General features: G+C 34.5%; 1 protein-coding gene across 1 annotated transcript in view; it reads left to right on the top strand.

Annotated features, from left to right (window-relative positions):
- Positions 1-16,587, top strand: part of dhx38 (DEAH (Asp-Glu-Ala-His) box polypeptide 38) — a 34,360-nt gene that overhangs the window by 14,722 nt on the left and 3,051 nt on the right. Inside the window, exons 14-26 of the mRNA XM_073835647.1 lie at positions 210-395; positions 599-739; positions 820-930; positions 2,626-2,742; positions 2,838-2,945; positions 3,041-3,153; positions 6,039-6,247; positions 9,422-9,576; positions 9,729-9,884; positions 11,766-11,900; positions 12,001-12,126; positions 14,752-14,847; positions 14,940-15,061. Coding sequence (XP_073691748.1) covers positions 210-395; positions 599-739; positions 820-930; positions 2,626-2,742; positions 2,838-2,945; positions 3,041-3,153; positions 6,039-6,247; positions 9,422-9,576; positions 9,729-9,884; positions 11,766-11,900; positions 12,001-12,126; positions 14,752-14,847; positions 14,940-15,061 — 1,775 coding nt within the window. The remainder of the gene's footprint in view (positions 1-209; positions 396-598; positions 740-819; positions 931-2,625; positions 2,743-2,837; positions 2,946-3,040; positions 3,154-6,038; positions 6,248-9,421; positions 9,577-9,728; positions 9,885-11,765; positions 11,901-12,000; positions 12,127-14,751; positions 14,848-14,939; positions 15,062-16,587) is intronic.

Genomic DNA, 16,587 nt, shown 5'->3' with positions numbered 1-16,587 from the left:
CTCAATATTGCAATGCATTACTTTTAAAAGTAACTTTCCACAACACTGCTGAAGGTTGCCGTAATGATGTTGAAAATTCATACATATAATGATTCCAAACTTTTGACCAGTAGTGTATATTATTGTACAATTGTATCATTGTAATCACAGCATTTTAATCATGATTTTTCCATGGCTAAATGGTTTTATTTCTTTAATGCTCACACCAGGTTGGTTATGCCATCCGTTTTGAAGACTGTACATCAGAGAAGACTGTAATAAAATACATGACGGATGGTATTCTTCTGAGGGAATCTCTGCGGGAGTCAGATTTGGACCACTACAGCGCGGTAATCATGGACGAGGCCCATGAGCGCTCCCTCAACACTGACGTGCTCTTCGGGCTGCTCCGAGAGGTGAGCCATGCCTCCGTCTGTCTGTCCTTCTCAGCCACATTCACATGCATCCATATGAATACTCTTTTCACCATAGTCAGTTTAATTGGTTTTCGTACACGTATATAAATAGTAAAAGAGTACTGTTGAATTTAGATTGTGATACTGATGAGTCATCCTCTCCCTTTTATCCCTTTTATCAAACTGACTTTTTGATTACTTAGGTGGTGTCTAGACGCTCAGACTTGAAGCTCATTGTCACATCTGCCACCATGGACTCGGACAAATTTGCAGGATTCTTCGGCAATGTTCCTATTTTCCACATTCCCGGCAGGACGTTCCCAGTGGATATCTTGTTCAGCAAGGTGGGGTGTTAATAGTGTCTTTAGTTAAAGTTGAAGCTGGTTGGTGTGCTGGACTGACGCTGAGTGTTGCTGCGATTCAGGTTCCTCAGGAGGACTATGTGGAGGCGGCTGTGAAACAGGCCTTACAGATTCATCTCAGCGGGATGAATGGTGACATCCTCATCTTCATGCCTGGACAGGAGGACATTGAGGTGAGGAGATTCTTGAGTCATGCAAATGATGTTATGAATGGAATTACAATGTATTTGCACTATTAATAATATGTGACCCTGGACCACAAAACCAGTCTTAAGTCGCTGGAGTATATTTGTAGCAATAGCCAAAAATACATTGCATGGGTCAAAATTTTGGATTTTTCTTTTATGCCAAAAATCATTAGGAAATTAAGTAAAGATCATGTTCCATGAAGATTTTTTGTAAAATTCCTACTATAAATATATCAAAATGTAATTTTTGATTAGTAATATGCATTGTTAAGAACCTAATTTGGACAACTTTAAAGGTGATTTTCTCAGTATTTTGACTTTTTTGCACCCTCAGATTCCAGATTTTCAAATAGATGTATCTCGGCCAAATATTGTCCTATCCTAACAAACCATACATCAATAGAAAGCTTATCTATTGAGCTTTCATATGATGTATATATCTCAGTTTTGTCAAATTTAACCTTATGACTGGTTTTGTGGTCCAGGGTCACATATATGTACACTACCCTTCAAAAAATTTGAGATTGGTATGGTTTTTAATGTTTTATGTCTTCTGTGCTCAACAGGACTGTTTTTATTAATCAAAAATGCAGTAAAACAGTAATATTCTGAAATATTATTACAATTTAAAAGAACTGTTTTCTGTTTGAATATATTTTAAAATGTAATTCATTCAGCATATTTCAACATTCAGCTTCATTACTTCAGTCTTCAATGTCACATGATTCTTCAGAAATCATTCTTAATATGCTAAAAAGGTTTTTAAAAAACAAGGCTGTATTTAAAAAAAAATTACAGTAATATTGTGAAATATTAGTTAAGTTTAATACTTAAAAAAAAAAATAATATTTTAAAATGTTATTTATTCATGTGGCACCATTAATCCTGTCTTCAGTGGTACGTGATCTTTAGAAATCATTCTAATATACTGATTTCCTGCATTTATTATTATTATTAGGATCATTTAGTATTGTATGAAAACCGTTTTTGCTGCTTGATATTTTTGTTGAAATTCTGATGCATTTTTTCAAGATTCTTGATGGAAAAAAAGTTTAAATGCATGTATTTGAAATAGAAATTAATTTTAGAAATGCCTTTACTGTCACTTTTGATCAGTCTAATGCCTTCTTGGTCAAATAAAGGTATTAATTTAATTATTTTTTTAATTATTACCCCAGACTTCTGAATGGTAGTGTATCACGGTTTCCACAAGAATGCAACCATAAGTGTTTGCGACATTGATGATAATAATAATTAGAAATGTTTCTTGAGCACCAAAACAGCATATTAAAATGATTTCTGAAGGATCATGTAATGATGCTGAAAATTCTGCTTTGGTTTTTCGAAGGAATAGATTACATTTTAAAATATTCTGTATTATAAAACTAATATTTGAATTAAGTATATTTTACAATATGTCTGTTTTTATGGTATTTTTGAGCAAATAAATGCAGTCTTGGTGAGTGGAAGATATTTCTTTCAAAGCATTAAAAAAGAAAACCTTATAATAATTAGACTTTTGACCAGTAGTATTTATGTGTGATATATTCATATGTACTGTGATATTTTGCACAGTTTTCATAAATGGAAATGTAACAAATATGTTAAATATAGGCTGTTATAGTTTGTGTTGTCTAATGAGGCAATGTATAACACTAAATGATGTTTGTGCTGCTGCAGGTGACGTCAGATCAGATTGTGGAGCGACTGGAGGATCTAGAGAATGCTCCAGCCCTGGCAGTGCTGCCCATTTACTCCCAGCTGCCCTCGGACCTGCAGGCCAAGATCTTCCAAAAGGTAAACCTCTGTTTCTGTTGGACACTTTAAAATCCTGATCATGAGACAAAATGTTTTAGATGGTTTATGAACTAAATCTGTGTGTTTATTGACAGGCTCCTGATGGAGTGAGGAAGTGTATTGTTGCTACAAACATCGCTGAGACGTCTCTGACTGTGGATGGCATCATGTTTGTGGTGGATTCAGGTTACTGCAAACTGAAGGTAAAACGAAATGAAACTGCTAACAGCCACTAGTCTTTAATAAGAGCCTTAATGGTGTATCTGATACTTACAGATGTATTACTTTGTGTTTTTAGGTGTTCAACCCTCGCATTGGCATGGATGCACTGCAGGTGTACCCCATCAGTCAAGCCAATGCAAACCAGCGGGCTGGAAGAGCAGGAAGAACAGGACCAGGACAGTGTTTCAGGTAAGAACAGATCAGAATAGACTGTTGATTATTCTTGAGCAAAGGGGAAAACAAATTTTAAAAACAATGACAAAGTTTATAGTGGGTCTAAGTCAGAAATGAATGTACATGGAATGATGCTGTGCTTCAGGGAATCGATACTCATTGCATTGTGATTCCTTGAATCTCTGAATCCTGTATTTTTCTTAACTCCAGTTAGTCACCTTTACCGTCTTGCTTTCAACTATTTCGTTGTTTTTTAGTTATTGTATATCTTTTTAACCTTTTATTCATCAAGAATCCTGAAAAAAATAATCACAGCTTCCAAGAAAAAGCAGCACAACTGTTTCCAACATTGATAATAACAGTAACTAATCAGCATATTAGAAGGATTTTTGAAGAATCATGTGACCCTGAAAACTGAAGTAATGGCTGTTAAAAATTCAGCTTTCCATCACAGGAATAAATGATATTTTAAAATATATTAATATATAACACCATTATTTTAAACTGCAATAATATTTCACAATATGTTCTATTTTTGGGGGATGACAAGATTCAAGTTTTTAACTTATTCTTTTGAAGTGATTGTATTTTTAATGATATAGTCAAGTTGATACACAAAGCATGTGAATAATTTCAGATACATTTTATCGGAAGTAAAGCCATGTGATTGATTGACATGTTGAATCTTGATTAAATCTTCATCAGTGTTATTTAAGAAGTAGTAAATATATTATAGTAATTTGTAAGTTTTATCATTTTTGTTAATATTTATTAATTAAATAAATATTAATTAAATAAATTAAATATATATTTCACTAAATTAAATATATATTTATTTATTTGATTATTTTCTGTTTTCCATAATTTTAAAGTTTTAGTTTTTGTTGTTTCAGTAGTTCATGTTTAACTAAATTAAAATTCGATATTTTTTCTTGGCAGCTAGCTGAAATGCAATGTATCCCATATATTTTTTAAATATTTTAGTTTAATTAACATTTCTATTATTTCAAGTTATGTTTTTTTAATGGTTTTTGTTTTGGTTTTAATTAACGATAACCCTTAGTAACCCTGATCTTCATAAACCTAATTAAGAACATGGTAATATTGTTATATATAAAAAAAAATTGCTACAAAAATGGAATCTAAAATGCTGTGCAGTGCAATTGAGGAAACTCAATTTTTATTTATTTCCGCTGTTGTCTATGTGAATATATTTTAAAATGTAATTTATTCCTGTGATACAAAGCTTAATTTTCAGCATCATTACTCCAGTCTTCAGTGTCACATGATCCTTCAGAAATTATTTCAATACGCTGATTTATTATCAATGTTGAGAACGATTGTGCTGCTTAATATTTTGTTGGATTTTTTTATTATTTTTTCCCCAGGATTCTTTAACAAATAAAAAGTTGAAAAGAACAGTGTTCTTTTGTAACAACATAAACTACCATCTAAATCATTCACCAAGGATGTGTTAAATTGATAAAAAGTGATAGCAAAGACATATATTGTTAGAAAAGATTTATATTTTGAATGAATGCTGTTCTTTTTACCTTTAATTCATCAAGAATCCTGAAAAAAGTATCACAGGTTCCAAAAAAAAACAAAACAGCCCAACTGTTTCCAACATCGATAATCTGTATATTAGAAGCATTTTGAAAGAATGATAAAAAATCAGCTTTGCATCACAGGAATAAATTATATTTTAAAATATATTAATATATAACACCATTATTTTAAACTGTAATAATATTTCACAATATTACATTTTTTCTGTACTTTAAAAAATTTTACTGATCCAAACTTGAGTGGCAGTGTACATCTAAGTATAACAGATTATAGAAAAGGAAGAGTGGGTCAGTGAGAAATTAGTTCCATCCATCATTTGGCGATTGAGGAAAAAAGAAAAAAAAGAAAAAGTAAAACACATGCATGGTTATATTTTTATAACCGGTACTTTGTAACAAATCATCCAAAGACAGCAAATCTCTCAGGTGTCTCTGTAGTGTAAATACAGATTTTGGCCTCTCTTTGCTTATACAGGCAGATCATGAGCTTTCGTTAGATCACCAGTCCCTCTTTTCTGAAACATCTATCAGTGAGGCAGGGCGACTGCAGGAGGGGGACAGGACGGTAATCTTGAGAGGATTTCACGCAGTTTAATTTTTGTTTACACCTCTGAGAATGTGAGACAAAGGCTCCTGTGGGCTTTTTGACTGTGACCTTTTTCAAATCTGCACAGTCCCGAAGATATGGCGACACGCTGTCTTGCTGTTTTGCGGTCACACAAAGGAAACTCACGCAGGGGATTGTTTTGCCTCCCTGTGAGTGTCTCTGGCTGCTCGTGAAAGTGTGTGGCATGTGCCGGAGTAGTCACATGTATCCTTTACCAAACATCTGTGCATCAAGAATCAATTCTCTTCAGCCAGAGCCATGTGACATGCGTGTTGAATCCATAGCTCAAAAGCTCTGGCTGTGATTGCCGCATCTTCACAAGAGCCAGTAGAACTGATATGCATAAATGCATATGTTCTACTACAGAGCTTGCCAGAGTTCCTTCTTCACGCATCTTCTGAGGGATTATCCATTTAGTTGAATAACTGCAGAAATCTGCTGTTCTCTCAGATCTGTCACTGTGGAGGGTGAGGAGAGCTGTGATATTTTAAGATGCTCAGAAGTATATTGTAAATGGCTCATTGTTATAGGCTTCCCTCTAGATCTTCTGGAGGTGGGAGGTAGAAAACTTTTTTTTTAGTGCTGTCCTACATTCATGTGTTTGATTAATTTGTCAATTTTACACTTTAAACAGCCAGTCAGTCTCTACGGTGTGTATCACGTCGTGTCTGGCATGGATGTTCAAATGAATTGACTTTTCTTTCTTTTGTGTCGGTTCACTTCAGGTTGTACACTCAGAGTGCCTTCAAGAATGAAATGCTTACCACTACTATCCCAGAGATCCAGCGCACTAACCTGGCCAATGTTGTGCTGCTGCTCAAATCTCTGGGAGTTCAAGATCTCCTGCTCTTCCACTTCATGGACCCACCACCTGAAGACAACATGCTGAACTCAATGTACCAGCTGTGGATCTTGGGAGCGCTTGACAACACAGGTTAGACCAATAGAATCAGATATTGCCCTGAGAAAGATAAAATCATCATAATACCGCATAAATCTTTGATTCTGATTTCTGATTTTATTGCCATTAGAAGTGTGCGATATTGACCAAAATGTTATATCTTCTATCTAAATTTATAAATAATTATACGCTATTTTGCAGAGTGTGTTATTGTGCTGATATCTTAAACACTACTGTGGACAGTTGACTCCTAAATGTTTTAATTAGGGCCGGGACTTTAACGCGTTAATTTAGATTAATTAATTACACAAAAATAACGCGTTAAATTTTTTTAACGCATTTTAATCGCACTTTTTTTTGCACCGCGGAACGTTTCTCACTGGATGAGTTTCGGCGGACCGATTATACTGGAGCACCAACTAGCGTTCATCGAGCCTCAAGTATCACCTCAATGCTTTTACAGAAGGTCTACCTACCTATAGGGTACCTGAATTTCTGAAATTGTAACCTACTGTGCGTTAATAACCACACGAAGCCGGCCACCATTAACAAAAGAGGTTATTATTTAAAAGGAAGAAACAACAAAACGAGGAAGAGGCTGATTCCTCCCGCATATACATTTGAGTGCCGTGCAAGGGAAATTCCTGAACCCCGAGCCTTAAAGGGACAGACACCCAGACCGTTACAAAATGTAGGCTACTATATTTCTAAATATCCTATTGCTACACTTAATGGCAATATTGCACTGGTCTGTTGGACTTTGTTGAACAAAAATAAACAATATTTTGTTGCTTAAATTTATGTATTCAGTCATTATTCAATGGTATACTAAAAATCCATATGAAAAAACTTACTTCTCACTGTTCTCAGGTCAAATATTTATATGCGATTAAAATGCGATTAATTTCGATTAATTAATTACAAAGCCTCTAATTAATTAGATTAAATTTTTTAATCGAGTCCCGGCCCTAGTTTTAATATTCTACATATACTGTGTTGTGGTCAGTTCACACAGATATAAATTAATCTTTTCTAAAAAGTTTAAATTGATTTTTATCTTTTACTGGCATTTTAACCTTTAAAAAGCCATTTTTGTATAAGTGTGCATTATCTTTTGAGTCAAATTCTTACATTTAATCAGTGAATTAGAAACTGTTACCAAACCAAATGAAATCAGTATCAACAAAATTCGCCTTTGCAATGCAGAGGAAACAGAAAATGCATCTGAAGTGGCATTTACCGGTGCATCTTAATAAATTAGAATGTCATGGAAAAGTTCATTTATTTCAGTAATTCAGCTAAAATTGTGAAACTTGTGTTAAATAAATTCAGTGCACACAGATTGAAGTAGTTTAAGTCTTTGGTTCTTTTAATTGTGATGATATTGGCTCACATTTAACAAAAAAACACCAATGGTGACGTGCCAATCAGCTAATCAACTTAAAACACCTGCAAAGGTTTCCTGAGTCTTCAGAATCATCCCAGTTTGGTTCACTAGGCTACACAATCATGGACAAGACTGCTGATCTGACAGTTGTCCAGAAGACAATCATTGACACCCTTCACAAGGAGGGTAAGCCACAAACATTCATTGCCAAAGAAGCTGGCTGTTCACAGAGTGCTGTATCCAAGCATGTTAACAGAAAGTTGAGTGGAAGGAAAAAGTGTGGAAGAAAAAGATGCATAACCAACCGAGAGAACCGCAGCCTTGAGAGGCTTGTCAAGCAAAATCGATTCAAGAATCAAGGCATGAAGAGCCACCACACACAGACGTGTCAAGAAATTTGGCTACAGTTGTCGTATTCCTCTTGTTAAGCCACTCCTGAACCACAGGCAACGTCAGAGGCGTCTTACCTGGGCTAAGGAGAAGAAGAAATACATTGTTGTCCAGTGGTCCAAAGTCCTCTTTTCAGACGAGAGCATTTGGAAACCAGAGTCTGAAGGAAGGGTGGAGAAGCTCATAGCTCAAGTTTCTTGAAGTCCAGTGTTACGTCGTCATCACAGTCTGTGATGATTTGGGGTGCAATGTCATCTACTGATGTTGGTCGGTCCACTGTGTTTTTTGAAAACCAAAGTCACTACACCCATTTACCAGGAAATTTTAGAGCACTTCCTTCTGCTGACCAGCTTTTTAAAGATGCTGACTTCAGCAGGATTTGGCACCCGCCCACACTGCCAAAAAGCACCAAAAGTTGGTTAAATGACCATGGTGTTGGTGTGCTTGACTGGCCAGCAAACTCACCAGACCTGAACCCCATCGAGAATCTATGGGGTGTTGTCAAGAGAAAAATAAGAAAGAAGACACCAAAAAATACAGAAGAGCAGAATGCCACTGTCAAATAAACCTGGGCTTCCATACCACCTCACCAGCGCCACATTCTGATCACCTCCATGCCACACTGAATTGAGGCAGTAATTAAAGCAAAAGGAGCCCCTACCAAGTATTAAGTACATATACAGTAAATTAACATACTTTCCAGAAGGCCAACAATTCACTAAAAATGTTTTGTATTGGTCTTATGAAGTATTCTAATTTGTTGAATTTGTGGGTTTTTGTTAAATGTTAGCCCAAATCATCACAATTAAGAACCAAAGACTTAAACTACTTCAGTCTGTGTGCATTGAATTCTAATTTATTGAGATGCACCTGTATTCACTAGAAAGTGTTTGGATATATCAGTGTTTAAAGATAACTGATGGTAGTGATTGTATATTTATTTGGTAATAAAGCTCTTTGAGTTCTTAAGTGTGTCTTGCATTCTAGTTGGGTAGATTTGAAGCTTGTGAAGTGCTGCAGTGAAGTGTTAAGGTCTTACTCAAAGTTCAGCTGTAGCAACTGAAGTAAAACTGTCTGTGTGACCAGAGAGGGATCTCAATCTCATTTCCTGCGTATCTCTCGGGGGTTTGTGGGGATTTGACTATGTGGAGCACTTTTCCCTCTAGCTCTCGTCTTGTGTTAACAGCAGATTATTTCTGATTAAGGCTTACCTGCCCAAATATCTGCTCTGCTTTTCACAGCGCACTCTCACTAATCTTCTTAGTCTGTCATGTAATCTTTGAAATCTGAGCTCCTGAAAAAGTTTGATCAGAATCTCAAAGTGGAATCATTTTCCCACCATCAGCACTTTCGAATGAGGAGCTTTCTAATCCCTTTTGACTTTTGCCTGTATTTGAGGATGTTTTTTTTTTTTCTCGTTTCTGTTTCAGGTGCTCTGACACCCACCGGGCGGCTAATGGTGGAGTTTCCTCTAGATCCGGCTCTGTCTAAAATGCTGATCGTGTCATGTGACATGGGCTGCAGTTCCGACATTCTCATTATCGTCTCCATGTTATCAGTGCCGTCCATTTTCTACAGACCAAAGGTACAAAGTATGCATTGGTGAAGTATGTTTCTCATGTTCTTTACACCAGAAAGCAATAACAGACTCTTCACAAGGACATGTTGAGCTGTTAATGTACTGTGCATCAGGTGCTGCTGTTTTCTAAACGCTTATATCTGCTGTTACTTGTCTAGGGTCGAGAGGAGGAGAGTGACCAGGTGAGAGAGAAGTTCTCAGTGCCTGAGAGTGATCACCTGACCTACCTCAATGTTTACCTACAGTGGAAGAACAACAATTACTCCAGCATCTGGTGTAACGATCACTTCATCCACACCAAAGCCATGCGAAAGGTATGTTAACTTGGTGCTATTTTAGAAGCAATATCATTCTTTTTTTTTGTTTTTTGTTTTTTCTGAACTCCACATACAATGGTGACCAGAATTGTTTTACATTAAAAACTGTCAACATCTCTGACCATTACTGCTAAATGTGCATTTTTTGCTGTTCAGCCATTTAAGACTTCTATGTAAATATCCTCTTCACTTGGGAAAGTGAGTAGTAATATGAGTTGCATCTATCCCATTCTAAAATAGAAACCTTAAAGGGATAGTTTACCTAAAAATGGGTGATTCTGTCATTAATTACTTACCCTCATGTTGTTCCAAACACAAAAGACTTTTGATCATCTTTGGAACACAAATTAAGATATTTTGGATGTCACATGGACTATTTTAATGATGTTCTTGCTACCTTTCTGGTCCTTGATCTTGGTAAAAAAGCTGTCGGATTCCATCCAGAAATATCTTAATTTGTGTTCCGAAGATGAACGAAGGTCTTACAGGTTTGGAACAACATAAGGGTGAGTAATTAATGACAGAATTTTCATTTTTGGGTGAACTTTCCCCTTAAAGGATGAGCTTGCCAGTAGTATTGTAGTAATGTAGTATTGATTTAAGTATTTTTGGCTTTCTCCTGCATATACAGGCAAGTTTTATTAAAAGCCCATCTTCCCAGTGTAGATTTACTCGTAATTCAGCTGCTCCTGCTCTTTTCTAATATTGGAATTCTTCAAACCTGTTATTTTATTATTATTTATATAGTATTCAAGTTTTTATGAATATTTTTAATTATCTTTTATTTTCTCACACACACACACACACACACACACACACACACACACATGACATATATATATATATATTTATTATTTTCATTTATTTTATGTGTTTGTCGTTTTTATTAGCTTTTTATAATATTACTATTTCAGTTCAATTTTAGATTTATTTTTTTATTTTATTTATTTATTATAGTTTTATTTTCTTACTTCAGTTACTTGCCAAGGCAACATTTCTAATTTTCATTTTACTTTACTTTTTTCATGTAATATTTATATGTGGCCCTGGACCACAAAACCAGTCATAAGGGTCAATTTTTTTAAATTGAGATTTATATAAATAAGCTTTCCATTGATGTATGGTTTGTTAGGATAGGACCGTATTTGGCCAAGCTACAACTATTTGAAAATCTGGAATCTAAGGGTGCAAAAAAAAAAAAAAATCTAAATACTTAGAAAATTCCCATTAAAGTTGTCCAAAGGAAGTTCTTAGCAATGCACATTACTAATCAAAAATTAATTTTTGATATATTTATGGTAGGAAATTTACAAAATGTTTTCATAGAACATGATCTTTACTTAATATCCTAATGTTTTTTTGCAGAAAAGAAAAATGTTGACCCATACAATGTATTTTTGGCTGTTGCTACAAATATACCAGTGCTACTTAAGACTGGTTTTGTGGTCTAGGGTCAGATATTGTATTTTATTACAGCTTTATTTAACACAGATATTTTGAGTTTTAGTTTTGTTTAACAATAATATCACTGTTTTGGAAATATATCAAGACATAGATGTTAATTAGCTTTTTAAATATTTCTGTCCACCCTTCCACAAATTAAGGTAAAAAAAAAAGCTATTTCCATATTCTAGTGGTTGGGAGCAAAGGAAATCCTTAAGCTATTTTTTTATAAACTTAAAAAAAGTATAAAAAGTAATTGAGGTTGTATTTTAAAATTTGAAGTTATGCTAATACATGTGTATATATAGTTTAACTATACATTTTCTCTGAAAGCTGAGGTGTGTAATTTTAGCGGAGAAATAAGTGTGCTTTCTTGTTTATTTTATTTTACTTCATTTTTCCGTTAACTAAATAACTCTGTGTGGTGCATCACAGGTGCGTGAGGTGCGAGCTCAGCTCAAAGACATCATGGTGCAGCAGAAAATGAACTTGATCTCCTGCGGCTCAGACTGGGATGTGATCAGGAAGTGCATCTGTGCTGCATACTTTCACCAGGCTGCTAAATTAAAGGTACACAACTACTCATGTACATTTTCAGCAAAGTAATGGTGGATTCAGTGTCATCAAGCAGCATGTGAAGCATCTTCATAACCTGTATTTGTTTCTTTAGGGAATAGGGGAGTATGTGAATGTGAGAACTGGGATGCCCTGCCATCTGCACCCCACCAGCGCTTTGTTCGGCATGGGCTACACCCCTGACTACATCATCTACCATGAGCTGGTCATGACCACAAAGGTACTTCTTCCTCCTCAGTTCTTGACTGTAATGTGATGTCAGTTAGTATTAATTGTAATTTGCTGTAATAGTTAGTTGGTGCACATGCTCTGACACTGAGCTCTGGTGCTTATATAGGGGATGCAGATTTGAACCCAGCTTGCTGTCTTTTTTTATCCAGTTCCTCTATTTTTCCCCCAGTGATTTTATGTTGTTTCTCCAATGTTGTGTTAATAAAAGTTATGGAAATTACACAAATTACAAAATAAATAAAAATAAAGTATTATTATTATTATTAAAATCATTACTAGATTGTTCTACGTAAATACTTAGTTCTATTTTAATATATTTTAACGATTTAAAAGAAATACTCTTTTCTATTTAATTTTTTTTTTTTTTGCTCATTGCTCATGATTTTGTGCTTATTTCTTCTTCTTCTTCTTCTTCTTCTTCTTCTTCTTCTTCTTCTTCTTCTTCTTCTTCTTCTTCTTCTTCTTCTTCTTCTTCTTCTTCTTCTTCTTATTATTATTATTATTATTATCAATGTTAATCAAAGTTTGCTTAAGATTGTTGTAAGCTCTGGTGCTTATATAGGGGATGCAGATTTGAACCCAGCTTGCAGTCTTTTTTTTTTATCCAGTTCTTCTATTTTTTTCCCCCAGTGATTTTATGTTGTTTTAATATTTATGTTCTTTTATGTTGTACATAAAATTTGTTACACTTAAAATAAAATAATACTATTATTATTATTATTATTATTATTAAAATCATTACTAGATTGTTTAACATAAATACTCTGTTCTATTTTAATATATTTAAAAATTATTATTATTATTATTATTATTATTATTATTATTATTATTATTATTACTAAAATCATCACTAGATTGTCAAACTTTAAACTTTTTTTTATTAAACTTAATATTTTTGTGAAAGCCGTGATACACTACCATAAAATTGTTTGGGGTCAATACGATTTTTTTTTAAAGAAATTAATACTTTTATTTAGCAAGAACATAATAAATTGACAGTAAATACATTAAGAAATTTATAAAGTTACAGAATTGTCTATTTCAAATAAATGCCGTTTTTCTGAACTTTCTATTCATCTTTTTTTTTTTTTTTTGAACATCGTTCAAAAAAAGAATCTTGAAAAATAAAATGTATCAAGATTTCCACAAGAATATTAAGCAGCAATAACATTTTTCAACATTGATAATAATAATAAATATTTCTTGAGCAGCAAATCATCATATTAGAATTTTTAAAGGATCATGTGACACTGAAAACTGGAGTAATTCAGCTTTGATCACAGGAAAAAATTACAATTTAAGATATATAAAAATATTTTAAATGTATTTATATTTGCTGTATTATTATTTCACAAAATAACTGTTTTTTTACTGTTGATGTATATGTATTCATATAAGATCGTTGGCATATTATGTCTATATTTATGAATTTGCTCTAAAATGGGTTGAAATACAGTGAAAACCAAGTTTGAAATGAACTAGGCATGTTTTACACTGTGCTTTTCACAAAATAAACACAAGGAAGTAATTTTTCTTTTATTTATATACATTAATTCATGGTAATATAAACATATTACATCCATGCTGAAAGTTTTTCTAGTGATACAAACAAATTGAATTAAAGTAGGGATGCACCGAATGATCGGCAACCGAAATTATTCGGCCCAAAAATAACAATAAAAGCTCTTTCAGTGTTTGTCGGAATAAGCGAAAAGGCCAACAGTGATTACTGTGTGGTGACTGAAATCACAAAATGGCCTTAAACCATTAGTAAATAAACTGTAGAACGTTATGTTGTCTAATACACACACACAAATTGTATTTATTCTGACAGCGCTGCAGGAGCTCCTTAGCCAGGGTTCAAAGTCCAAAGCGCGAGGAAAATCTGCACTGAAACGGCGTAATGAGAATCATTCATAAATCTGCTGCTGTCAGCAAAAAGTAGTACTGAGGTCTTCTTGTAGGTTTCCACCAAAATAAAAGTCAACATTCATAAATGTTAGTATTGTAATTTTACTGTTGTTCTATTAAATAAAAAATAACACAAAGATAATGATAACAATCATTACAACAGCTCTATTAATACATTTATTATAACATTTTCCTTTGCTCAGCAAAGCTGCATTTATCTGTACATTTCAAACACATGCCTGACTCAAGAAGGGGGTCTTAAAAATGGCCAAAGAATATTTTTTTGACAAACTTATTAGTTTTAAGTTAAATTGTGCTTTGTTGGTAGGCTGTAATGTCTACTAGAATGCTAAAAATGTTTAGTGTTAAATAAATGTTTTTTGTAATTGATTTTAGTTTTTCTTTGAAAAGCAAGACAAAACTATAAAAAGCAAATATGGGCTATTTAATTTATGCAATGATGAAAAAAATGTTTGTTCGGCTTCGGCCAAGAATTTTTATTTCGGTGCATCCCTAAATTAAAGAATTAAATCAGTTTTGAATCAACACTTATCATCTTTTATTGCTTCTGACTAAAAGCACATTAAATCTATTAGTAATGTTGACATATTATACCAACAACATGTTATTCAATATAGTGTAAATATCCCATACCCAAATGCTCGTGAACAGTAATTTGTTGACACGTGTGTTTGTGTTTCAGGAGTACATGCAGTGTGTGACGGCGGTGGACGGCGAGTGGCTGGCTGAGCTGGGACCAATGTTCTACAGTGTCAAACAGGCAGGAAAGACCAGACAGGTGAGCGACATCCTTCATTAATATCATACCCAACACTTACAGTACATATTTGTCTCTGTTTTGGTCTCACTCACTTTCGGTCCGTCCTCCAGGAGAACCGAAGAAGAGCCAAGGAGGAGATCACCAACATGGAGGAGGAGATGTCTCTCGCACAAGAACAGATCCGTGCACGGAAAGAGGAGCAGGACAGGAAGAACAATGTGGGCAGCGTCAGGTACTTCAACCATCACTGCTGTCACTCAGGCTTTAGAGTCACTTTCTGCTTTTCAAAGCGACTCTCACAAAATCTGAATCATCCTATTTAGAAGGAAGCCATCAAATGGCTGCCGTGCTGAAATACTAATGTCGCAATTTTGGGGAAGACTATTATCCCCTTCGCACCCTCCCCTGCCTCCATCTTCCTCATCTCTTTCCTCACCTAACGTCTTCTTGTCTTCCCCATGATGAGCTTTTCTCACCTTCTGTCTTCACAGGAGAGAAAAAGAAATAATATTGACTCCTGGGTGACCCCCATTACTGTAGCAATTTAAATTGTGCCGCCACGGACGGGGAGGAGAGAGACAGGCGCTAATTTTCGGACTAATCCGGGGAAATTAATTTTACACACACCTGTCAGCTCCACAAAAGCGAGAAATGTGTCCTGTAAAATAACACTTCATTAATTAATCAGGACTTTTATCTCTGTATCAAAGCCTTCGGCTGACTGTCCGTGTGATGGACGTCCTGACAATAATCACATTAAAAGTGGAGATTAGACTTTTGGTTTGCATGATGGGGAGATGGATAATTAAGGTGCCGGCCTCCCTCTTGGGTTCTGCTGCCTTGATGGGGTTTTAAATAAGCTGATAGAAAGACGCCGACTGATCTAAGATGAGATCACAGCTCATCTCACCTGACCTGAATCCTGCAGGACCCACAGGTCACTTAGAGGACATTTTACCTTTTCTTCTGAAGAAAATTCTTTGAAAATCACTGCCATAAAGTGCTAGAAAGTTGTGCTTAATTGTCAGGGGGTTGATGTGCATTTGCTATGGTGTTCTGCTGGTGTTTCGTGATCTGGGTCGATGCTTCCTGACAAGACAAAAGAACCTCTTTCATTATCAAATATTTTCATTTTGCCTGATTTAGATATGAAACCTATAGAAACCTGTTTGCACCACTGAATAAAAAAAAACTAAAAAGGTATTTGCGACTTTTTATCTCACAATTTTACATCAAATTTGGACTTTTTTCTCAGAATTGTGGGGTATGAACTCACAATTGCAAATTATAAAGTCAGAATTGTGAGATATAAACTCGCAATTAAAAAAACAAAATTGCAATGTAAACTCAGAAATATAAACTCGCAATTCAGAAATGGTCACAATCCTGAGAAAGTCGCAAATTGCGAGTTTTTATCTTGCAATTCTGACTTGTGAATTGACTTTTATTCTCAGAATATAAACTCGCAATTCTAAGAAATAAAGGCAGAATTGTGTGATATCAAAATTTTGAATTATACACAAAAAATTGAGAATAGTCACAAAAAAAGGTCTGACTTTTAAGTTTATATCTCTCAATTCTAACTTTTTTCTCACAATTGTGAGTTTACATCTTGCAATTCTGACTTTTTCTTAGAATTGTGAGAATTCTTACTTTACTACTTGCAGTTCAGTTTACATCACGCAATACTGAGAAAAAAGTCTGAATTTGACGTCTATATCTTAGAATTCTGATATCATAACTCGCAATTATGAGAAA

This window comes from Garra rufa, chromosome 3 (genome assembly GCF_049309525.1).
Source record: "Garra rufa chromosome 3, GarRuf1.0, whole genome shotgun sequence".
NCBI classification, from domain to species: Eukaryota; Metazoa; Chordata; class Actinopteri; order Cypriniformes; family Cyprinidae; genus Garra; species Garra rufa.
This window is presented reverse-complemented; position numbering and strand designations above follow the sequence as displayed.